This window comes from Pseudorasbora parva, chromosome 13 (assembly GCF_024679245.1).
Source record: "Pseudorasbora parva isolate DD20220531a chromosome 13, ASM2467924v1, whole genome shotgun sequence".
Taxonomy (NCBI): Eukaryota; Metazoa; Chordata; class Actinopteri; order Cypriniformes; family Gobionidae; genus Pseudorasbora; species Pseudorasbora parva.
This window is the reverse complement of record NC_090184.1, coordinates 45,622,004-45,646,489: the sequence shown is the minus strand read 5'-3', so window position 1 is coordinate 45,646,489 and position 24,486 is coordinate 45,622,004. Positions and strand designations below refer to the sequence as shown.

The 24,486-nt window shown below is 43.2% G+C and overlaps 2 protein-coding genes across 3 annotated transcripts in view; both read right to left on the bottom strand.

The window, feature by feature from the left end:
* The window catches only part of mrps27 (mitochondrial ribosomal protein S27), a 29,431-nt gene extending 21,195 nt beyond the window's left edge, over positions 1-8,236 (bottom strand). The window contains exons 1-4 of the mRNA XM_067414576.1: positions 8,133-8,236; positions 3,550-3,627; positions 2,593-2,663; positions 1,715-1,773 (exon numbers count right to left, since the gene is read on the bottom strand). Coding sequence (XP_067270677.1) covers positions 1,715-1,773; positions 2,593-2,663; positions 3,550-3,627; positions 8,133-8,208 — 284 coding nt within the window. The 5' untranslated portion in view covers positions 8,209-8,236. The remainder of the gene's footprint in view (positions 1-1,714; positions 1,774-2,592; positions 2,664-3,549; positions 3,628-8,132) is intronic.
* A 2,564-nt stretch (positions 8,237-10,800) lies between these two features.
* Positions 10,801-19,160, bottom strand: h2af1al (H2A histone family member 1a like). Of its 2 annotated transcripts, XM_067412827.1 has the most exons (3): positions 19,070-19,160; positions 16,369-16,761; positions 10,801-11,315 (listed from the first exon to the last, which is right to left on the bottom strand). In XM_067412827.1, exons 2-3 carry the CDS (start codon positions 16,748-16,750, stop codon positions 10,870-10,872), a joined length of 828 nt encoding a protein of 275 aa, XP_067268928.1. In that variant the 5' UTR covers positions 16,751-16,761; positions 19,070-19,160; the 3' UTR covers positions 10,801-10,869. The 2 variants fall into 2 exon arrangements, with proteins under 2 accessions (XP_067268928.1, XP_067268926.1); XM_067412825.1 differs by lacking the exons at positions 16,369-16,761; positions 19,070-19,160 and adding an exon at positions 12,021-12,085 and having other exon boundaries at positions 10,801-11,303.
* Positions 19,161-24,486: the final 5,326 nt, after the last annotated feature.

Below are 24,486 nucleotides of genomic sequence, written 5' to 3'. Positions count from 1 at the left end.
CACTGGGGGCGCGAGAGTTGCCGTTGGGGGGTGAGGGTTGGCACTGGGGCGCGAGAGTTGCCGTTGGGGGGTGAGGGTTGGCACTGGGGCGCGAGAGTTGCCGTTGGGGGGTGAGGGTTGGCACTGGGGGCGCGAGAGTTGCCGTTGGGGGGTGAGGGTTGGCACTGGGGGCGCGAGGGTTGCCGTTGGGGGGTGAGGGTTGGCACTGGGGGCGCGAGAGTTGCCGTTGGGGGGTGAGGGTTGGCACTGGGGGCGCGAGAGTTGGCACTGGGGGCGCGAGAGTTGCCGTTGGGGGGTGAGGGTTGGCACTGGGGGCGCGAGAGTTGCCGTTGGGGGGTGAGGGTTGGCACTGGGGCGCGAGAGTTGCCGTTGGGGGGTGAGGGTTGGCACTGGGGCGCGAGAGTTGCCGTTGGGGGGTGAGGGTTGGCACTGGGGGCGCGAGAGTTGCCGTTGGGGGGTGAGGGTTGGCACTGGGGGCGCGAGGGTTGGCACTGGGGGCGCGAGAGTTGCCGTTGGGGGGTGAGGGTTGGCACTGGGGGCGCGAGAGTTGCCGTTGGGGGGTGAGGGTTGGCACTGGGGGCGCGAGAGTTGCCGTTGGGGGGTGAGGGTTGGCACTGGGGGCGCGAGAGTTGGCACTGGGGGCGCGAGAGTTGCCGTTAGGGGGTGAGGGTTGGCACTGGGGGCGCGAGAGTTGCCGTTGGGGGGTGAGGGTTGGCACTGGGGGCGCGAGAGTTGGCGTTGGGGGGTGAGGGTTGGCACTGGGGCGCGAGAGTTGCCGTTGGGGGGTGAGGGTTGGCACTGGGGGCGCGAGAGTTGCCGTTGGGGGGTGAGGGTTGGCACTGGGGGCGCGAGGGTTGGCACTGGGGGCGCGAGGGTTGGCACTGGGGGCGCGAGGGTTGCCGTTGGGGGGTGAGGGTTGGCACTGGGGGCGCGAGAGTTGGCACTGGGGGGCGCGAGAGTTGCCGTTGGGGGGTGAGGGTTGGCACTGGGGGCGCGAGAGTTGCCGTTGGGGGGTGAGGGTTGGCACTGGGGGCGCGAGAGTTGCCGTTGGGGGGTGAGGGTTGGCACTGGGGGCGCGAGAGTTGGCACTGGGGGCGCGAGAGTTGCCGTTGGGGGGTGAGGGTTGGCACTGGGGGCGCGAGGGTTGGCACTGGGGGCGCGAGGGTTGCCGTTGGGGGTGAGGGTTGGCACTGGGGGCGCGAGGGTTGGCACTGGGGGCGCGAGAGTTGCCGTTGGGGGGTGAGGGTTGGCACTGGGGGCGCGAGGGTTGGCACTGGGGGCGCGAGAGTTGCCGTTGGGGGGTGAGGGTTGGCACTGGGGGCGCGAGAGTTGCCGTTTGGGGACGATTGGCGTTGGGGGGTTTGGCACTGGGGGGGGGGGGGCAATGGTGTCATTGGGTCTAATATAATGGCAGAGGAAACACTGGGTTGATATCTCAAAATATGAGCATTAAGTGTAATTCAGTTTGGTTGCAGTACCAAACGCTTCCACTAGGTCAAATAATAATTTCCACTGCCTTGTCATAAACTCAGAGACATGAATAGAACAGAATGAAATCGTTAATTGCAATAATTTGTATGACAATTAATCATCATCACAAAATTCATTAAAGCCTAATAAGAAACCAAAATTACAATAAAACAGCAAGTATAAAACTGTTTAAAACACAGAGCAAACAGTAAAACATTATAAAGGTTTGAATATTCACACTTACTTGTACAGGTAATATTCTGCCTGATCGACCTCCTCTCTCGATGATAAACTGTCTATGAACTAAACAAGACGAGCACATTATGTGAAATAAGTCATCAATTCAGTCAATAAAATGCAGGAGCCGTTTAATTATTATATTGCATTATTTTTAAAATAGAATAAACCAGAAGCAAAGTCATCCTGCAAACATTAGCACACATGTAGTTGATTAACATTACTCTGTATTGTAAGGTGTCCGTGTTACAGTGTAACCCTTTGTTTTTGTGTTGTATGGTCTCTGTTATTAAAGCGGTGGTTCAATTCCTTTTTTCTAGGCTTGGTTGTGTTTATGGGCCGTAGTATAACATGTCTTAATACTTCTTTTTTTTTAAACGCTGTATTTTTCTTCTATTCTCCCTTTATTCCACACCGCTGTCTGTGCTTTGAACGGCTCGTTTGTTTCCTGCTTCTCTGAAGCCCCTCCCTCTGAAAAACGCAATGGTCTTAGATTGGTCAGATGGCCAAATGTAGTTTCCTGTATTTTTATTGGCTGAAGTGCCAAGCACAGGTTAAGGCCACGCCCCTTCCCATTACGGGCAGAAGTCACATCTGCGGAGACTAGCGAGGGTTTATGATGTCACCAACCCAGGAAGAAGCTCGTTGTAGTCCAAACCGGCCATTTTTGTAGGCAATAAACTGCCGTAACTTTAAAAGACAATATCTCCGTTTGCAGTGAACTTTCAGCGCTGTAACTTTGCAGAGACTGTTTATGCTCAAGCAGCGACATTACACACTAACTAAAGTTAAACAAGTCAAATCGCATGCAAACACCCCTTTAAAACTAATAACAACATTATTGAGAAACCATAAGCAACTTTATATGCATAATATATCTCTCACCCTGCCGATGAGCAGAGAGCTGACGGGAAACTTCCTCTCATAGGTCCTGTCCATCAGAGACGCCAGCTGTCCTGCAGAACACACACACACCATCACGTTTGAGCATAGGCGTAACTTACGGGTGGGACGGGTGGGACATGTCCCCGCCACTTTTTTTAAAATCTTGCTTCACGGATGAACCTAACTAATACAAACAAAACATCTCTGGTTAACTAGAAGAGCATCATTTCATTCGTTTGTTAAATAAGAGGCGATCTGGAGCTCGTTGCCGCTGTTATCAGTGCTGCAGATTTCTCTCGCGGCTCTTCACACAGACGAGCGCTTTAATCTAACGCTTAACGCCGTTGCAGAGACTTTCTATTTGTTCCGGTCAGATCAAGAAACAAAATGCACAAAAACTGTCCCTACTCTTGATGTACAACCACTGATGGTATTCGGTTCTGATGAGAGAAAATAGTCTACGAGGGCAGATTAGAAACGAGAACTTCTGACACGTTTAACAGACTAGACCAGGGATTATAAGCAAAGTGTGCAAATCTATTTGCCTTTATTCACGTGAAAAATCTTGGCACAACGCTATATTGTGTTTAGATGCAATTATTAAACGAGATCTATATCAATAAATGAACTATTTAATTGATTTCCGGACATCTTAATACACATTTTTCTGCAATTGTTATTGTACATATTTTACATCTGATATAACATTGTATCAGCAATGCTTCCCCCTTAATACGCCATATAGTGCGTATCATATGCACGCGGAAAACTGCGTACCATGTGCACGCCAAAGCTCATTTTGACGTATGAGTGCCCCTCACACGTCAAAATGAGCTTTTTTCGCGTGCATATGATACGCAATTTATGTCCCACCGACTTTTTAAAACAAAGTTACGCCACTGCGTTTGACACAGACGAGTGTGTTTACAGACGGTGTTCTCCTCATAAGTGTCTCACCGAGGTCCTGTGGATCCTTCAGCCTCTGCTCCCAAACTGAGGCGTCTGTGTACGCCGACGACAGCAAACTCCTCCTGACTGGACAAACACAAGCAGAGCCAATCATTAATTCTAGAGCTGCGCTAATTAGGGCTGGACAATAATTCAATATCAATATATATCGCGATATAATTTTTTTCAATAACGGTGATATGATTTTTAAACACATTTCCGATATTTCGATATGACTGACGTTCAGGGCGCATGCCATCAGAAAGAGCAGAACACGATTGGCTTCTTGCGTGATGACGTACACCACGGACACGCAGCCAGTGCTCAGCAGTAGTAGGCTGATAGATCCAACGCGGCACGTTTTAGCTACAAAGAGAGTTTCCCTGACCGCAACACAAATGTGACTGAACGAGCTTCCACAAGTAAGGAGAAATAAATAGTTGGTAAGAGAAGAAAGACTAACTTTCTTTAGTGGCGTGGAAGTGGTTCGTCTATCTAAAGCACTATTCGCACGGGATTAGTATTATCTGGACCTCTGTGATTTAGAAATGACTCCTCCACATCTGAGTTTTGCGTGGCGCATTCGCACGGGATAAGCAAAGCCTGTGATTTTACTTGAATTTACTGACTTCTCCCGGATATGATGTCAAGTCTTCGTTATAGATAGCTGTATGAAATCATAAACAGGCATCGATGTCGTTTTGATTATTTTACAGTAGCCTAATAAATAAATATAGGCTAATTTCGTTCAGTCGGCAGGAATCAGATTTCATTTATCACGAGGAGAAGCTGACAATATAGCCTACGGTGGAAGATTCAGTTTCAAAACTAAATGTAAAAGCGCCTATTTAAACAAGATTGTCATTGTACTATACTGTTCTGTTATGTTTTTCATTAAGAACAGTATTGATGTTAATGTTAAACACACCATTCAATCAGATTACTCTCAAATTGATACTCATTCTAAAGTGAAAGTATAATCCGTGTGGGCGCGGCTGCACGTGACTGAACGGTGCGCATTATGAATGCAGACTTTATTCTTCGTGAAAGATAAAGATAGAAATGCTCACAGGAAGAAAAAAAGCTTGCAAAAAGTATATACAATCCGCCTAATCCTGGCCAAATCACAGAGATGTCGATTCGCACGGGACTAATGTTATCACAGGACCTCGGTGTTCGGCGAAATATGGTAGGTAGGCTAATTTGCGGGGGAATTTTTACTTTACAAATTACAGACATGGCCGATTCGCACGGGATTAAGATCACAGACACTCTCTGCAATTATTACAAATCACCAGAGGTCCCCAGATAATACGAATCCCGTGCGAATGGGGCTGATATTAAACTTCAGGTTTCAGTGTGCTGCAAAATGTGCCGGAGAGGTGCCGACCACGGGTGTAACAATCGACATAGATGCATCAATCTAATGTCTAACAATACGATGCCAAGCGTTAAAAATAATCCATGTAGACTATTTATGTAAGAGGCAAGTGGCACATTTGTTTGAATACTTTCTACATTTGCACACAATGTCATGTATTAACACCAACGCGTTCATTCTTGTTTAAATTACCTTTCAAAGCTTGTGAAAGACGGTCAGACATGGCTTCACGAAAATGTATCATTTGCTCCTGTTAAAGCCTTGCAAAAGGCAGCGTGCACTCATCTCGAACAGAGCACAACTAGGCCACTGAATTGAGTCTTCTTTTATTTATTTTGTGTGCATCAGTAGATAAAGGTACAGTTTTGCATAAAAGGAGAATATAGCGCTATGAATCGTTCTTCACTGAAATTTAAAACTTAAAAGAAAATGCTCAATAAACTGCGTCTGCGAAGTGAGAGTCTTATGTTTATTTGAAGGTGATTTCACATTTCTTGTTCGTATAAAGGCTAAATACAAATAAAAGGTGAACATTAATTTATTTGTACCGTTTTTATTTTAAAATATTATATAGTTTTATAGGAGGAGGTTTCATAGACTTGGCAAATTCATTTTTCAGAAGTTTGTAGGTACAGGCATCCTTTGTGGCAGTTCTTGGTAGTTTTTCTAAAGCTTTTATATAGTTCATATCGATATCGAAATTATATCGTATCGACCAAAATTAAGAAATATATCGTGATATAAATTTTGGCCATATCGTCCAGCCCTAGCGCTAATCATGTTGGAATGACAAACAACATGATAAATCATGCTAACAAAGTGTTAAACTCTGGTCCTCTTCCCGGTCAAAATCAACATCTCAGGAAAATGTTTGGGGTTTCTAATCAAAATATGACTTTTTGTTACAAAACAGGGCATTGATTTTATAAATGTCCACAGTAGAGGACACCAAGACTTAAATCATGTTTATCAGGCATTTTGGAGACACAACAAATTAATAGGGAAAGAAATTACAAATCAATATTCCTATGAAATATTACATATATTATGAAAATGTTGCCAAATATTACTCCCCTTACAGGGAGTGCAGAATTATTAGGCAAATGAGTATTTTGACCACATCATCCTCGTTATGCATGTTGTCTTACTCCAAGCTGTATAGGCTGGAAAGCCTACTACCAATTAAGCATATTAGGTGATGTGCATCTCTGTAATGAGAAGGGGTGTGGTCTAATGACATCAACACCCTATATCAGGTGTGCAGAATTATTAGGCAACTTCCTTTCCTTTGGCAAAATGGGTCAAAAGAAGGACTTGACAGGCTCAGAAAAGTCAAAAATAGTGAGATATATTGCAGAGGGATGCAGCAGTCTTAAAATAGCCAAGCTTCTGAAGCGTGATCATCGAACAATCAAGCGTTTCATTCAAAATAGTCAACAGGGTCGCAAGAAGCGTGTGGAAAAACCAAGGCGCAAAATAACTGCCCGTGAACTGAGAAAAGTCAAGCGTGCAGCTGCCAAGATGCCACTTGCCACCAGTTTGGCCATATTTCAGAGCTGCGACATCACTGGAGTGCCCAAAAGCACAAGGTGTGCAATACTCAGAGACATGGCCAAGGTAAGAAAGGCAGAAAGTCGACCACCACTGAACAAGACACACAAGCTGAAACGTCAAGACTGGGCCAAGAAATATCTCAAGACTGATTTTTCTAAGGTTTTATGGACTGATGAAATGAGAGTGAGTCTTGATGGGCCAGATGGATGGGCCCGTGGCTGGATTGGTAAAGGGCAGAGAGCTCCAGTCCGACTCAGACGCCAGCAAGGTGGAGGTGGAGTACTGGTTTGGGCTGGCATCATCAAAGATGAGCTTGTGGGGCCTTTTCGGGTTGAGGATGGAGTCAAGCTCAACTCCCAGTCCTGCTGCCAGTTTCTGGAAGACTCCTTCTTCAAGCAGTGGTACAGGAAGAAGTCTGCATCCTTCAAGAACAACATGATTTTCATGCAGGACAATGCTCCATCACACACGTCCAAGTACTCCACAGCGTGGCTGGCAAGAAAGGGTATAAAAGAAGAAAATCTAATGATATGGCCTCCTTGTTCACCTGATCTGAACCCCATTGAGAACCTGTGGTCCATCATCAAATGTGCGATTTACAAGGAGGGAAAACAGTCCACCTCTCTGAACAGTGTCTGGGAGGCTGTGGTTGCTGCTGCACGCAATGTTGATGGTGAACAGATCAAAACACTGACAGAATCCATGGATGGCAGGCTTTTGAGTGTCCTTGCAAAGAAAGGTGGCTATATTGGTCACTGATTTGTTTTTGTTTGGTTTTTGAATGTCAGAAATGTATATTTGTGAATGTTGAGATGTTATATTGGTTTCACTTGTAAAAATAAATCATTGAAATGGATATAAGTTTGTTTTTTGTTAAGTTGCCTAATAATTATGCACAGTAATAGTCACCTGCACACACAGATATCCCCCTAAAATAGCTAAAACTAAAAAATAAAACTTCCAAAAATATTCAGCTTTGATATTAATGAGTTTGTGTTCATTGAGAACATGGTTGTTGTTCAATAATAAAATTAATCCTCAAAAATACAACTTGCCTAATAATTCTGCACTCCCTGTATTACACTTCTTTTTTTCATTACACGTTGCACCAAGAACACAATATGTAAATTAGATGCAGTATATACATTGTATTGATTGAGAAAATCCAAGTATGGCCATTTTACACACATATTGCATAAAGTAAAATGGTATATCAATGCATTCAGTTATATCTTTCATAACATAGTTCAGAAACGTCTTTAAACAAAGTTTGTTTTAAAAAAAATCTTGAAACTTACAAAAAATGATTGGTAAATTAAAAATAAATCCCATTGTTTAAGTCTATACATGCAATTTCATGTCATTACATTTTTTTAAACAACTGAGTCCTAGTGTCAACTACAGAGGACATATCATAACAATAGGAATAAGATATATTTTTCACAAAAACAGTATGTCCATTTGTCTCTTATGCTCTAAACAATGTAATGACATGGAAGAATAGAAAATTAAAAAACGTTTAATACTATGCTTGTGTCATTAGCGTTCACCTCTTAGCGTCTATATTAAAGATTATAAACATATGCTTATATATTATACATCTCTCTCAGTCTGACTTTATCATGACAGTTTAATAATTGTCATTAATGATACTCACCAATCGATCTGTAATTGGCACATATGGAGAAGGTTCGTCCGCGACACACACAGCGCTGCAGGATGGAGGCCGCCATCTTGGGACTGAACCATCCGACACGAGCGAGGGGGGATAAGCGCGCTTGCGCACGCAGCTGCCATAATGACAGACATTATTATTTATAGATTTCTAACACAGACATTAACTATGTAATATATTACAATTATATGTTACAGTAATAAACCCAGTGGGGCTGCAATAGTACAATCTGACTTCACTCGACTAATGTTTAATGTTTCACAGTGTGATTGTAGTCGAGCCCAATAGATGGCGCTCTGATATCATAAACACAGAAACTCTGTTCTTCTGATCTTACTTTATTATCTTTGAGTTACTTTTGAGAAAAACTGTATATCATTAACCCCCATTTGCAAAGCAAGATAGTAAGTAATGTTAGTTACTAAACATATTAATGTTAGTTCACGCATTAATGTAAACAGATGCAACTTTTGGGCTTAAAAATGGGTAATTAAAGAGACAGTGCTCCCAACAATTCAGACATTTTAATTTGGAGGGCACCGTCCCTTTAAATGTAGATTAATATTAACTTAAATAAAGTATTGTTGACTGTACATTGTCACCAATAGACCAGATTAAGTAAAATAGGGATGTTTTTCTATTTACACACTTTCATCACTCTCTCACACACACTCGTGCTCACTCTCACACACAATCAAATCCAGTTCAATAGTGTCAATGTTGCAAATTTAACCAATTGTGAAACAAATTCAGTTCAATAGTGTTAATGTTGCAAATTTCATCCATTATGAAATATTTAAGTCGATCATGTTGCAAAGGTATTGAACTGCACCAACGTTTGGGTTATCAAAGTTGTTTTAAATCAGAATTTAAGACCAATATTCAATTGATCACTGAACCAATTCAGTTTAAATAACTGCTGCAGAAGTTAATTCATTGATAAGCATCTCTATAGAAGACAGTCATTCAGCTCACAACAGTTAAACCAATAGCACTGAGTATGAGTTATGGCTCTCTAGAAAACTGGTAAATTAATGAAAGAACCAAAACCAGCCAGATATTAGAGTTTTTAAAACACTAAACCCTATTGTCTGAACCCACTGATTGAATCAATCACTCTTTTGGCAAAACCATAAGCACTTTTCAACTGTTTAGACACAACTTGCACTGCAAAAATGCTTTTCTTACTCAGTATTTTTGTCTTGTTTCTAGTCCAAACATCTAAAAATTCTTAAACGAGAAATATTTACTAGACAAGCAAAAGTAATTGTCTTGTTTTGGGGAAAATAACTCAAAATGAAGAGAGTTTTTGCTTAAAATAAGATAAATAATCTGCCAATGGGGTGAGAAAAATAGTGTTTTAAGATTATTTATCTTATTTTAGGCAAAAACTCCTAATTTTAAGTTATTTTTCCCCAAAACAAGACAATATTTTTTACCTGTCTAGTAATGGTTTCTTATTGAAAGAATTTTTAGATATTTAGACTAGAAACAAGACAAAAATACTAAATGTGAAAAGCATTTTTTGCTGTGTGCCAACACATTTTCATTGTGATGTATAATGGTGAGCACGTGACAAAAGTCAAATACAATTAAAGCAGCACTGGGCTACTTTTGCTCTCGGGGTCCCCCTACAGTTTGGAAAAAATAATGTCCTCAACTACTGTCGTAAGATCTGTCGTCCTACAACAGGCGATGCCATCGCGCGTGCATTTGTTGACATGACAGCCCTGATAGCCCTGAACTAGTGATGCGCGGGTCGTCTCATAACCCGCGGACCCCGTATGTCTATTTAATGGTCGCGGGTGCGCGGCGGGTTGTAAAAATATATCCAGTGGTGCGGTGCGGGCCAAATAACTTCATAAAAGCGCCCCGCGGGTCGGTGCAGCATTAACAGTTCCCCTGAACACTGCAGGAGGAGTTCACATGCAGGTGTTCTTCTGGCGGCGCGTGTGAAATGTCTTCATCCCAGGTAACGTTACAGTCAGTGGCATATGTTTCAGCATGTCATATGAATATAATTTCATGGGTTTTATTTTTTTCAAACGCCAAATAATCACGATGCTCACGTTTACAAGCCAGCGTCATTATAGTGGTCTATTGGTTAGTGTTTTACAGAATCTATATGATACTTCAGTTCAATGTTTGAGTGGTCGGTAATCACCATAACAAGCAGGACAGCATCGGTCGGGCACGCCTCCTTCAGCTCACGCCGACGAGCAAACGCTGGTCACATGTTGATCCTCGTCCTGCCTTTAATCACAGCACTCTCTCGTTTCCTCTTATTGCTTTCCTCCAACAAAACCTTCTCTTTCTTATTTGTCTGTGCTGCTTCTGACATCACTTTATTATCCGACAAACAAAGTTGGGCTCGCATGTCCGAATGTAAGGAAGTGTGTGTGTTGGTGGAAGTGACGTATATGCCGTAAAGCAGTCGAATTTTGTAGTTCTTTTTGTTCTCGGGTTACTACCCGAAACCCGAAGTTTAAAAGTACGATTAAAAACGATACAGACCCCATCAGGCTATGGCAGACGTGTCATTCAACCTATTGTAAGTCGATGTATCATCACAAGAGTCTTGAAAATATATTATGAAGGTTGAAAAGTTACCTAGTGCTGCTTTAATGAAAGAACCAAAAACAGACAGATATTCAATTTTAAAAAAGAATCTTTATTAATACCATGGACATTAAAAAGTGCTAAAAACCCGCGCTAGCGGTCAGAAGTCCTGCGACTGCGCCTCTTTGCTGGCGTTGGGCTCTCGGGCTGCTTTGGTCTTTTTGGGCAGCAGCTGCGCCTGGATGTTGGGCAGCACGCCGCCCTCGGAGATCGTGACGCCGCCCAGCAACACATTCAGCTCCTCGTCGTTCCGCACCGCCAGCTGGATGTGACGCGGCGCGATGCGGAGCTTCTTGTTGTCGCGGCTCGCGTTGCCCGCCAGCTCCAGCACCTCCGCGCACAGGTACTCGATGACCGCCGTCAGATACACGGCCGCTCCGGAGCCGATGCGCGGCGCGAAGTTCCCCTTCCGCAGGAGGCGCGCGATGCGGCCCACCGGGAACTGAAGGCCCGCGCGGGAGGAGCGCGACACCGACGTCTTGGCTTTCTCTGCAGCGACGAGCTTCTTACCGCGACCGGACATGATGAGATGATCTGAAACAACACAAACCAGCTGAACATTGAGCTAGAGCAGTGGTGCCAGTAACGCGTTACTCTAATCTGACTACTTTTCCAGTAACAAGTAATCTAACGCTACCATTTCCAAAACAGTAATCAAATTTAAGTGACTTATCCAAGTAACTATTTTATTAATTTTCCTCAGTAAAAAAATATATACAAATTTTGCTTTCTTGCATCTCGGGGAGAGAGTTTCAGGACTTATTTTTTAATTTCAACTTAAAATGTCCAGACCTTGTTGACATTAAAAACACTTCCAATAAAGTGAGTGTTGGCAAAACCGGTCGTCATTTCTATGTTTAGCCGGCAGGGTTGCTGTCAGAAATGGCTGAATGTAACTAATAAAGTAACTTGTACTCTTAGTTCCTTTTAAAATCAAGTAATCTGTAAAGTAACCAAGTTACATTTTAAAGGAGTAATCAGATTACTTTTTCAAAGTAACTGGCAACGCGGAGCTGGAGCAGATTCTGAGCTAGTACCGGAGAGGCACAAGTAGTCCAGATCATAAGATCAGGACAGAAGAGCTCTCGGTTAGAAGTCTGACCAGAAGAAGAGCAGCTGAAGAAATCCGGATCTAAAACACTAATCGACCTGAGAACAGGAATCATTTGCAAGCAGTCAAAGTGCAAAAGAGTTCAGCAGCGATCACAGTTCTCATAACGTCTGCCTTCAGACAGAACTAACATCACTGACCTGTTGAGCTCAGAGCAGGAACACACAGAGGCGCTGTTTGAGCTCAGCTGAGAGGCTCTCTTTATTCTGGAGCTCAATGGCACTGATTGACCTTCACCTGTGCTCATTAAAGCCTGCTGGCCAATCAGCGGTGCTCATTAAAGCCTGCTGGCCAATCAGCTGCTTCCATTCATTACCGATCCATTAGAGTCTCTAGGAGCGCATTTCAACACTTTCTTAACTTTAATTTAAATAAACTGCAGTCTGCAGTCATTTTAAAAAGATATTCACAATTAATAAGCCTGTTTAATAATATTTGCTTATGACAATATTATTTGATTACAGTATTTTGAATTTAGTGTTATATAAAGTATCATAAATTTGGTGTATTATGGTAATTAAAAAAATCATTTCAAAAATCATCAATCTGATTGAAATAAGTAGTTGTGTGTAGCAGTGATGGAGAAACCACGTTTCTGAAGGACAGATCTAGTGATGAGATGGAGATGTAGATGGAGAAGAGAAGCGGTCCCAGCACTGAGCCCTGAGGCACTCCAGTAGCTCAAGATGATAGCAGTGATGGAGAAACCATGTTTCTGAAGGACAGATCTAGTGATGAGATGGAGATGTAGATGGAGAAGAGAAGCGGTCCCAGCACTGAGCCCTGAGGCACTCCAGTAGCTCAAGATGATAGCAGTGATGGAGAAACCATGTTTCTGAAGGACAGATCTAGTGATGAGATGTAGATGGAGAAGAGAAGCAGTCCCAGCACTGAGCCCTGAGGCACTCCAGTAGCTCAAGATGATAGCAGTGATGGAGAAACCATGTTTCTGAAGGACAGATCTAGTGATGAGATGTAGATGGAGAAGAGAAGCAGTCCCAGCACTGAGCCCTGAGGCACTCCAGTAGCTCAAGATGATAGCAGTGATGGAGAAACCATGTTTCTGAAGGACAGATCTAGTGATGAGATGTAGATGGAGAAGAGAAGCAGTCCCAGCACTGAGCCCTGAGGCACTCCAGTAGCTCAAGATGATAGCAGTGATGGAGAAACCATGTTTCTGAAGGACAGATCTAGTGATGAGATGTAGATGGAGAAGAGAAGCGGTCCCAGCACTGAGCCCTGAGGCACTCCAGTAGCTCAAGATGATAGCAGTGATGGAGAAACCATGTTTCTGAAGGACAGATCTAGTGATGAGATGTAGATGGAGAAGAGAAGCGGTCCCAGCACTGAGCCCTGAGGCACTCCAGTAGCTCTAGATGATAGCAGTGATGGAGAAAGCATGTTTCTGAAGGACAGATCTAGTGATGAGATGTAGATGGAGAAGAGAAGCAGTCCCAGCACTGAGCCCTGAGGCACTCCAGTAGCTCTAGATGATAGCAGTGATGGAGAAACCATGTTTCTGAAGGACAGATCTAGTGATGAGATGTAGATGGAGAAGAGAAGCGGTCCTAGCACTGAGCCTTGAGGCACTCCAGTAGCTCTAGATGATAGCAGTGATGGAGAAACCATGTTTCTGAAGGACAGATCTAGTGATGAGATGTAGATGGAGAAGAGAAGCAGTCCCAGCACTGAGCCCTGAGGCACTCCAGTAGCTCTAGATGATAGTAGTGATGGAGAAACCATGTTTTTGAAGGACAGATCTATAGACCCTTTTACAGCGCACGTGATCAAAGAGTTGCGTGCGCATTTTGGCAACGGAAGTGGTGTTGTTCCCTAGTGGTTCTAACGTGTGAGCAACTCCGAAAGTTTATCAAAACGGTTTCCCAGCATCAAAATGTATTCCCAGCATCTGGCTGTTGCGTTTTTGGTTGCACTAATCGCTATTCCACCAATGGGCTTAAGTTTTATAGAATTCTGACAGGATCACAGCCGTTTCAGAAGAACCGGCGGTACGCAGGCGATTAAATGCATTGATTGGAACGAGGACATAAAAATGCTCGCATAAAAAAATCATTTGTAAAACATTTACTGCACTTGAAACTTAATGCTTTATAATAAACCTCCCAACATTGGCTGCCACTGGTGTGTATAATGTACCCCCACCCCCAGATTATCATATCAATAATCACAGTACTTATCAATTTCATTTGTAATGATTTTATTAATAGTTTAATTGCAAAATAACCATCTGAGAAATGTATGCAAGCAACATAGTTGCTATTAAAGTACTAACGTTATAGCATTACAAAATTAAACTTTAAACAGAAGTGTCGACACGAATCAATAACATAAAATGTAAGGAAAATGATAAATGTATGTCTGTGTGAAGGATAAGAATAAATGTAGAAAATTGTATTGGACATTCTGTAACTTACATGCCCACAGACAACGTATTCATAAGCATCCAGTGATTTATATGCTTGTCTCGGGTGTACACGCTCGGTTTCTCAACTAAATACGTATATATCCGACCACTAAGTTATATCTGGCCATCTGCTAACATCTTCTATCCACTCCACTATAGTTCGCGGATCTGGTAGCCGAATACCATTTGATAAAGTCAACTTTTTAAAATAACTTTCTCGGTTTGTGTTGCTTAATCCGCTCACGTAGCTTGACATGTTGCTGATTCTTGCCACAGTTTGTTGCCAAAATGCGCGCGCATACGTTGCTACGTCATCATTGTATACAAACAGTAAAAGGGTCTATAGTGATGAGATGGAGAAGAGAAGCGGTCCCAGCACTGAGCCCTGAGGCACTCCAGTAGCTCTAGATGACAGCAGTGATGGAGAAACCATGTTTCTGAAGGACAGATCTCGTGATGAGATGGAGATGGAGAAGAGAAGCGGTCCTAGCACTGAGCCTTGAGGCACTCCAATAGCTCTAGATGATAGCAGTGATGGAGAAACCATGTTTCTGAAGGACAGATCTATAGTGATGAGATGGAGAAGAGAAGCGGTCCCAGCACTGAGCCCTGAGGCACTCCAGTAGCTCTAGAGGATCGCAGTGATGGAGAAACCATGTTTCTGCTATCCTGAAAACTTTCTATTCAGGGGCGATAGAAAGTTTACTGACTCAGTGCATCACAGCGTGGTATGGTAACAGCACCAGTCACGACTGCAAAGCCCTGCAAAGAGTGGTGCGCTTGTCCGAGCGCATCTCAGGGTCAGCTCTCCCGTCTCTGCAGGACATCTACATCAAACGATGCAGAGGCAGAGCTACAAAAATCATCAAGGACATTAATCATCCGACCAACCCCCACTTCACCCGGCTGCCTTCTGGTAAGCGCTTCCGTAGCCTGATGGCCAAAACTGAGAGACTCAGGAGGAGTTTCTTCCCACAGGCCATCAGACTCCTGAACGCTGTCACTTAACAACATGTGACTTCACCTCACTTCAGTATTAACAAACTCACATACTGATATTGCACTGCACTTTATTCTTGTGTCCCATGTAACTACTCATTATAATGCTGTTTGCACATTACACTCCTGCACTTCTGTTATCCACGTACTTATTTTTATAGTCTCCAATTTACTTTCTCACTTATTTTATTCCACATCTATTTCTTTTACTTGATTTATTCATAATTCTACATATAGCACCTTTATCCTATTCCTATATTATAATTTATTGTGCTTTTGTTAATTGTTATTTGCTGTCCATAGAGCGAACGTGTTTACATTTGACTGCCGGTTGTATTCTGTATAACTGTATGTGACAAATAAAACTCTTGAACTTGATGTTTCTGAAGGACAGATCTAGTGATGAGATGTAGATGGAGAAGAGAAGCGGTCCCAGCACTGAGCCCTGAGGCACTCCAGTAGCTCTAGATGACAGCAGTGATGGAGAAACCATGTTTCTGAAGGACAGATCTAGTGATGAGATGGAGAAGAGAAGCGGTCCCAGCACTGAGCCCTGAGGCACTCCAGTAGCTCTAGATGATAGCAGTGATGGAGAAGCCATGTTTCTGAAGGACAGATCTAGTGATGAGATGGAGAAGCGGCCCCAGCGCTGAGCCCTGAAGCACTCTAGTAGCTCTAGGTTGCAAATTTCAATCATGAAATATTCAAGTCAATCATTTTGCAATGTCATTTAACTGCACCAACGTTTGGGTTAAAGTTGTTTTAAAGCAGAATTTAAGACAGTTTCGATAGTCAATTGATCACTGAACCAATTCAGTTTAAATAACTGCAGCAGAAGTTTATTCATCGATAAGCATCTCTATAGAAGACAGTCATTCAGCTTACAACAGTTAAATCAATAGCACTGAGTACTGGAAAATTAATGAAAGAACTAAAAACAGACAGATATTACATTTAAAAAAAAAAAACCTTTATTAATACCATGGACATTAAAAAGTGCTAAAAACCCGCGCGAGCGAGCGGTCAGAAGTCCTGCGACTGCGCCTCTTTGCTGGCGTTGGGCTCTCGGGCTGCTTTGGTCTTTTTGGGCAGCAGCTGCGCCTGGATGTTGGGCAGCACGCCGCCCTCGGAGATCGTGACGCCGCCCAGCAACGCGTTCAGCTCCTCGTCGTTTCGCACCGCCAGCTGGATGTGACGCGGCGCGATGCGGAGCTTCTTGTTGTCGCGGCTCGCGTTGCCCGCCAGCTCCAGCACCTCCGCGCACAGGTACTCGATGACCGCCGTCAGATACACGGCCGCTCCGGAGCCGATGCGCGGCGCGAAGTTCCCCTTCCGCAGGAGGCGCGCGATGCGGCCCACCGGGAACTGAAGGCCCGCGCGGGAGGAGCGCGACACCGACGTCTTGGCTTTCTCCGCAGCGACGAGCTTCTTACCGCGACCGGACATGATGAGATGATCTGAAACAAAGCATCCGAACATTGAGCTAGAGCGGACTCTAAACGAGTACCGGAGAGGCACCGGTAGTCCAGATCATAAAGCCACCGAGCACGTTTATATGCACCAGTAAGCGGATAACGCAATAGCAGCTTATTGAAATAACCAGTTTTCCCCGTTTACATGCAAACCAGTAAACTGACAAAGCAGGCGCGTTTACATGACTTTATTAATAAACCGGGTTATTTCCTATAGTGACGTCAAATAATATCCGTATCTGACTCCGAGTATCCCACACTGTAAAAAATTATTTAGAAAATAAAAAGTAAAAAAAAAATAAGTTACCTGGTTGCCTTAAAATTGAGCTCATTGAAATTAAAATGGAGTTAACACAATGAACATTGAGATTGGTCAACCTTTAAAATATTATTAAAAGATTTAAGCATATTGGGTAATAGTGTGTTTTATTTGTGGTGACGCAGCGAAATTGTGCTATTTTAATGATTTATCTATTTTTGTGGTTCAGATACAATATTTGAGTTATTTAAACAAATTTCATTGTATCAACTAATTTTTAATTTCAGTAAACTCAAAATTAATGCAACCAGGTTACTTTAAGTTACACCAACAAAAAGTAGATTTTCACATTGCAAGTGTTCCGACCGTCAGTTGTGATGTTAAAGCGTGTCAGCGGGAGATAAACGGCTCATGTTATCCCTCATGATGCAGCGGTTAGACTGAACCTCTTCTACTTCTGCTGACTGAGATGAGAACACATCTTTATAATGTTCTGAGTCTTAAACAAGTCTGCGTTTGTGATACAGGTCCTCATTTCATGCAAAATGCTTGCTCAGTCTTGAGTTTGCGTGTTAGTCACCCACCACACATGCACACTTCAATAATCAGGTTAATGCGTTTACATGCAACGCGGAATCGGGTTAAAGGGATAGTTCACTTTGAAATTAAATTGATATGTTTTATCTTACCTCATGGCCATCCGAGATGTAGGAGTATTTGTTTCTCCAGAAGTCTCAATTTTGATCATTTTAGGTCAAACCGTTCTTGTCTGTGCCTCACATAATGCAGGTCTATGATCACCACCTCAAAGAGCACACACAGAAGTCCAAATGAAACAATCCCCCATCGTAAGTACACTGATGGCCTAAGACACGAAAACAGCAGATTGTGTTAGAAAACGAACAGTATATCGTTTTACCTCTTGTACACCACTACGTCCGACTGATCCGAGGGTGCGCGTGCGTGTTTCCTGTGGTGTACAAGAGGTAAAAACGGTTCAAACACAAACGGCTGGTTTCGTGTCTTAGGCCATCAGTGTGTACTTACGATGGGGGAATGTTTCATTTGGACTTCTGTGTTTGCTCTTTGAGGTGGTGACCATAGACCTGCATTATGTGAGGCACAAACAACAACGGTTTGACCTAAAGTGATCAAAATTGAAACTACTGGCCTGGGGAAACAAATACTCCTACATCTCGGATGGCCATGAGGTAAGCTAAAAGATACCAAAATTTAATTTCAGAGTGAACTATCCCTTTAAGAGGTATTAAAAAAAAAAAAAAAAAAATCCCGACCGGTTTAGGCTTGAGCTGTTTATGACCTTACTCTGATAAAAGAAACCGGGTTACATGACCATGTTCATTGTAGGGTTAAGAAAGTGCATGTCGACGCACCCAATGGTCATGTAAGCGCGGGAACCCGGTTTCTTTTATTGGAGTAAACGGCTTGAGCATAAACCGGTGGTTTTGCGCCTCTTACCCCGATTTCGCGCTGCATGTAAACGCATTAACCTGCTTTCTGTCGGCTTATTGAACACAAAGTTAGAGCAGATTTAACGCATCCAGAAAGAACGAGTGTTTGGCATGAAATGGGGATAAAATATAACCGCAGACTCTTAAGACCCAGAAAGTTGTAGAGATGTGCTCACACTGGTCCAAACGCTGCATCTGTAACTGATGAGGGATAATGAGCCGCAAATCTCCCGCTGACACGCTTTAACATCACAACTGACGGAACATTTGGAAAACTCAGACGTCACTACAAGGAAATAACCTGGTTTATTAATAAAGTCATGTAAACAGTTTACTCGAGCTCAGCTTACTGTGTGCATGTAAACGTGCTCAGTGAAGGGCAGGACAGAAGAGCTCTCGGTTAGAAGTCTGACCAGAAGAAGAGCAGGTGAAATGAGCCGGATCTAAAACACTGATCGACCTGTAAATAGGAATCATATGCAAGCAGTCAAAGTGCAAAAGAGTTCAGCAGCGATCACAGTTCTCATAACGTCTGCCTTCAGACAGAACTAACATCACTGACCTGTTGAGCTCAGAGCAGGAACACACAGAGGCGCTGTTTGAGCTCAGCTGAGAGGCTCTCTTTATTCTGGAGCTCAATGGCACTGATTGACCTTCACCTGTGCTCATTAAAGCCTGCTGGCCAATCAGCGGTGCTCATTAAAGCCTGCTGGCCAATCAGCGGTGCTCATTAAAGCCTGCTGGCCAATCAGCTGCTTCCATTCATTACCGATCCATTAGAGTCTTTAGGAGCGCATTTCAACACTTTCTTAACGTTTACTTACATAAAGTACTGTTGATTGTTAGTTCATGTTAACACATTAAACAGTTCTGGATTACCTCACAGAGACAGTCCTGCTGGAATCTCCGTGTGTGTGTGTGTGTGTGTGTGTGTGTGTGTGTGTGTGTGTGTGTGTGTGTGTGTGTGTGTGTGTGTGTGTGTGTGTGTGTGTGTGTGTGTGTGTGTGTGTGTGTGTGTGTGTGTGTGTGTGTGTGTGATGCTTTCCCCAAACCTCTGGCCTAAACATCCTCTGAGGAACTGACCGCTCTTACAAATGACAGAAACACACAATTTACATTAACTGACCGGCCGGAAAGATCTGTGTATGAACACCAGGCCTGAAGAACAGCACAAGCCACACAAGGCTGGATACACACACACACACACACACACACACTGAATGAAGGGTCAGGTGACTGAAGAACAGCACAGGCCACACGAGACTGGACACACACACACACACACACACACACACACACACACACACACACACACACACACACACACACACACACACACACACACACACACACACACACACACACACACACACACACACACTGAATAAAGGGTCAGGTGACTGAAGAACAGCACAAGCCACACAAGACTGGACACACACACACACACACACACACACACACACACACTGAATAAAGGGTCAGGTGACTGAAGAACAGCACAGGCCACACAAGGCTGGACACACACACACACACACACACACACACACACACACACACTGAATGAAGGATCAGGTGACTGAAGAACAGCACAGGCCACATCAGTCCACTGAGACTGGACACACACACACACACACACACACACACACACACACACACACACACACACACACACACACACACACACACACACACATACACACACTCTCACTCTGAACACACGGGTCACTGACCGGCAGGAGCAGAACCGCTCGGACGCTGTGTGTGTGTGTGTGTGTGTGTGTGTGTGTGTGTGTGTGTGTGTGTGTGTGTGTGTGTGTGTGTGTGTGTTTTCAGTGGTGCAGTTTCTCGTTCACAGACGCCCATTGTCCTGATTCATCCCAGACTTTCACTTCAGCAGAGAGAGAAGCTTCAGTACCTGATTCTGTGTGTGTGTGTGTGTGTGTGTGTGTGTGTGTGTGTGTGTGTGTGTGTGTGTGTGTGTACCTGATTCTGTGTTCACCGAAACACTGAGGTGAGTGGAGGACAGGAAGAGGATCTGAGCACTTCCTCTTTATCTTCAGTTTCAGCAGGACAAATAACCAGAAGAGAGGAGGCCTGAGAGACTGATATATTCTGAAACAATCTCTCTCTCTCACACACACACACACACACATTTGTTTTTTGTGAAATGTGGGGACATTCCATAGGTCGTAATGGTTTTTATACTGTACACACTGTATTTTCTATGCCCTTACACTGCCCCTAAACCTACCCATCACACACACACACACACACACACACACACACACACACACACACACACACACACACACACACACACACACACACACACACACACACACACACACACACACACACACACACACACACACACACACACACAGAGAGAGACTAATAATAATGTTTTATAATGTTATCGAAACATTAGCACAACGTCCTCAGAACATAATTTTCTTCTGTGTGTTGATCATTCTGTGTGTGTGTGTGTGTGTGTTTGTGTGTGTGTGTGTGTGTGTGTGTGTGTGTGTGTGTGTGTGTGTGTGTGTGTGTGTGTGTGTGTGTGTGTGTGTGTGTGTGTGTGTGTTTGTGTGTGTGTGTGTGTGTGTGTGTGTGTGTGTGTGTGTGTGTGTTTGTGTGTGTGTGTGTGTGTGTGTGTGTGTGTGTGTGTGTGTGTGTGTGTGTGTGTGTGTGTGTGTGTGTTAGTGAGCTGGATTTGTGGAACAACATTTTTGTTGTAAAATCAGATTAGTTTTAGTTTTGTTCTGTTCTTTTCTCTGGGAAACAATAGCCCTCAACAATGAGAAGTGTGTTATCTGGTGTAAAGGGTTCGGGCTCCCACCGCGCGTTTGATCACACTCATTCTCCAATACTTCCTTTTCTCTCAGGAGGAAGTGTGGTACCGTTTTTAAGGAAGAAAACCTGTCCAAAAGGTTGTAGAGTAAAAATAGACTACAAATAACTTTACTTTAGAACTGGTCTGATATCATAGAGACACAATCTATGTGAGTTATGCAAAAGAAGATTATGTTGCCATCTTGTTTTCCAGCTCAAATATCTAAACACTCTTAAAGGGGACGTCTAATGCATTCTGCCTTACTGACACTGTTCAAGAGCTGATTATCCTGATAAACACGGACAACTTTTTAAAACACGAGCTGGACGTATGATGGAGGATTTCTGTGCCAAACACACTCCTTCAGGATTAGAAGAAGATTCAGAAAGGGAGTAAAATATAAAAACATTTGACATTGGACTGGTCCTCACTAGTTAAAAATGCTTATAAATCGGCCAAAACAAGTTTTTATTTAAATCTTGTTTTGAACATGTTTCTGGGATGGGTAGGTTTAGGGATAGGGGTTGAGTGTGTGTGTGTGTGTGTGTGTGTGTGTGTGTGTGTGTGTGTGTGTGTGTGTGTGTGATGGGTAGGTTAAGGGATAGGGGTTGAGTGTGTGTGTGTGATGGGTAGGTTGAGGGATAGGGGTTGAGTGTGTGTGTGTGTGTGTGTGTGTGTGTGTGTGTGTGTGTGTGTGTGTGTGTGTGTGTGTGTGTGTGTGTGTGTGTGTGTGTGTGACCTGGTAATCCCTACGTTATCGGGACAAAATGTCCCCACAAAGATGGCAATATCCGAAATCCTTGTCCTTGTGGGGACATTTTTAGGTCCCCATGAGGAAAACATCTTATAAATCACACAGGAGGAGTTTTTTTGAGAAAGTAAAAATGCAGAATGTTTCCTGTGATGGGTAGGTTTAGGGGCAGTGTGTGTGATTGTGTGTGTGTGTGTGATGGGTAGGTTTAGGGGCAGTGTGTGTGATTGTGTGTGTGTGTGTGATGGGTAGGTTTAGGGGCAGTGTGTGTGATTGTGTGTGTGTGTGTGATGGGTAGGTTTAGGGGCAGGGGCAGTGTAGGGGGATAGGATGTCCAGTTTGTACAGTATGAAATCCATTACGCCTATGGAAAGTCCCCATTAAACATGAAAACACGACATGTGCGTGCGTGCGTGAGTGTGTGTGTGTGTGTGTGCGTGAGTGTGTGCTTGTGTGTGTGTGTGTGTGTGTGTGTGTGTGTGTGTGTGTGTGTGTGTGTGTGTGTGTGTGTGTGTGTGATGGGTAGATTTAGGTATAGGTTTTGGGTTAGGGGATAGAAAATATCATTAACCTGATATAAAATCAATTACTTAATACAGTGAAACAAACACGTGTGTGTGTGTGTGTGTGTGTGTGTGTGTGTGTGTGTGTGTGTGTGTGTGTGTGTGTGTGTGTGTGTGTGTGTGTGTGTGTGTGTGTGTGTGTGTGTGTGTTATGACCCTTGAAATCAAGACATATTTACTGGAGAAGCTAAATGACTGAAGATATTAAGTCTGCAAAATGAAATGAGTTTGAGTTTAAAACAAGAACAATCAAAAAACCATTTTAATTCAAAGCGTTGGGTTTGTTTTAGGCTGCGTTCACACTTGTAGTTCGGTTCGTTTGGTCCGGACCAAAAAACAAAACATATAGTCCTGGTCCGCTTAGCGTTCACACTGGCATTTTTAACAGCGCACCTAATGCGTCGCATCTTGACATCACATCCGGTTAATGGTCCGTCTACATGTCTTTGGTCCGTGTTGCGTTCATTTATCAGTCGAACCGCACCAGGGTTCAGATGGCAGCGTTCACATGTGTTCAAATGAACCGCACTAACCGAGCAACCGCACCAGGGTTCGCTTTAATCCAACCAAACATGACAAGTGTGAACGCACCCTTAAGCACAAAGTCATTTGACTCTGTCCTGTCAGTATTGTGTTCACTGAAATGCCAAAATAGTTTAATCTTTAAATGAATTTATTGTACATAAATATTGATCAGCGTTCATACTGCGGTCGATTGAAATCATTTATGATCATGCAAGAGTTTACACATTGCAAAAAAAATACAAAACTGTCAAAAATCATGAAGCTGTCATCATTAATTCATCGGCTCGGAGCCGTCACACCTCCATTGAAGGCAATTCGCATTAATGGTCAGAAATATATCAGCGTCTTCTCTCAATTATATTAATTTCATTGAACATTATGATACCAAGTAGACTAAACATGCTACACTTCTTCTGAAAATCAAGATACTTGCGTAGATTTCTGTACATTTTTCACATGAAAAAACAAATGTGATCCTCATTCACTGCAAACATGCTCCTCTTACTCAGTCATTTTGTCTTGTTTCTGGTCTAATTATCTAACAATTCTTAAATTAAGAAGCATTTACTAGATAAGTAAAACAACATTAGATATTTTTGTTGAAAATCAAATCAAAATGAAGTGAGTTTTTGCTTAAAACCGGCAAAATGATCTGCCAATGGGGTGAGAAAAATAATCTTGTTTCTTGTTTCCGAACAGAAATTAGATTATTTTTCTCACCCCATTGGCAGATCATTTTGCCTGTTTTAAGCAAAAACTCTCTTCATTTTGATATTTTTCCCCAGAAAACAAGAACAAATATCTCATGTCGTTTTACTCATCGAGTAAAGTTTCAAGTTTAGTTTATTTCTATAGCACATTTAAACACAGCAGACATGGCTGACCAAAGTGCTGAACAATACACAAGTTAAAAAACAAAACAGCAAAAAAAAAACAACAACAAAGACAAAGCCTAGAATTTATGACATAAAAAATCATCACAGTGAATTAAAAGCTATAGAAAAGAGGTTTTAAAGGACAACTCCGGTGAGAAATGAGCCTAGGGGTGATTAACAGATGGTTACCGAGTAGATCGTTCTCTGGGATGCGTTTTCATGGAAATCGAATGTAAAGAGTTTTATCTTTAAACACAGATTAGCTTATAACACTAGTCTATGGGGCACAGAGTAGTGAAATTAAACCGCTAGTTAACACCACTAACAAGGCTCAACATAGCCTCACACTAACACGGCAGCATAATTAGGGTCCCTACATGCAAACCGAAGCATTGAGAACTTTATAAGAGTACAAACAGTTTAATAAGAAGA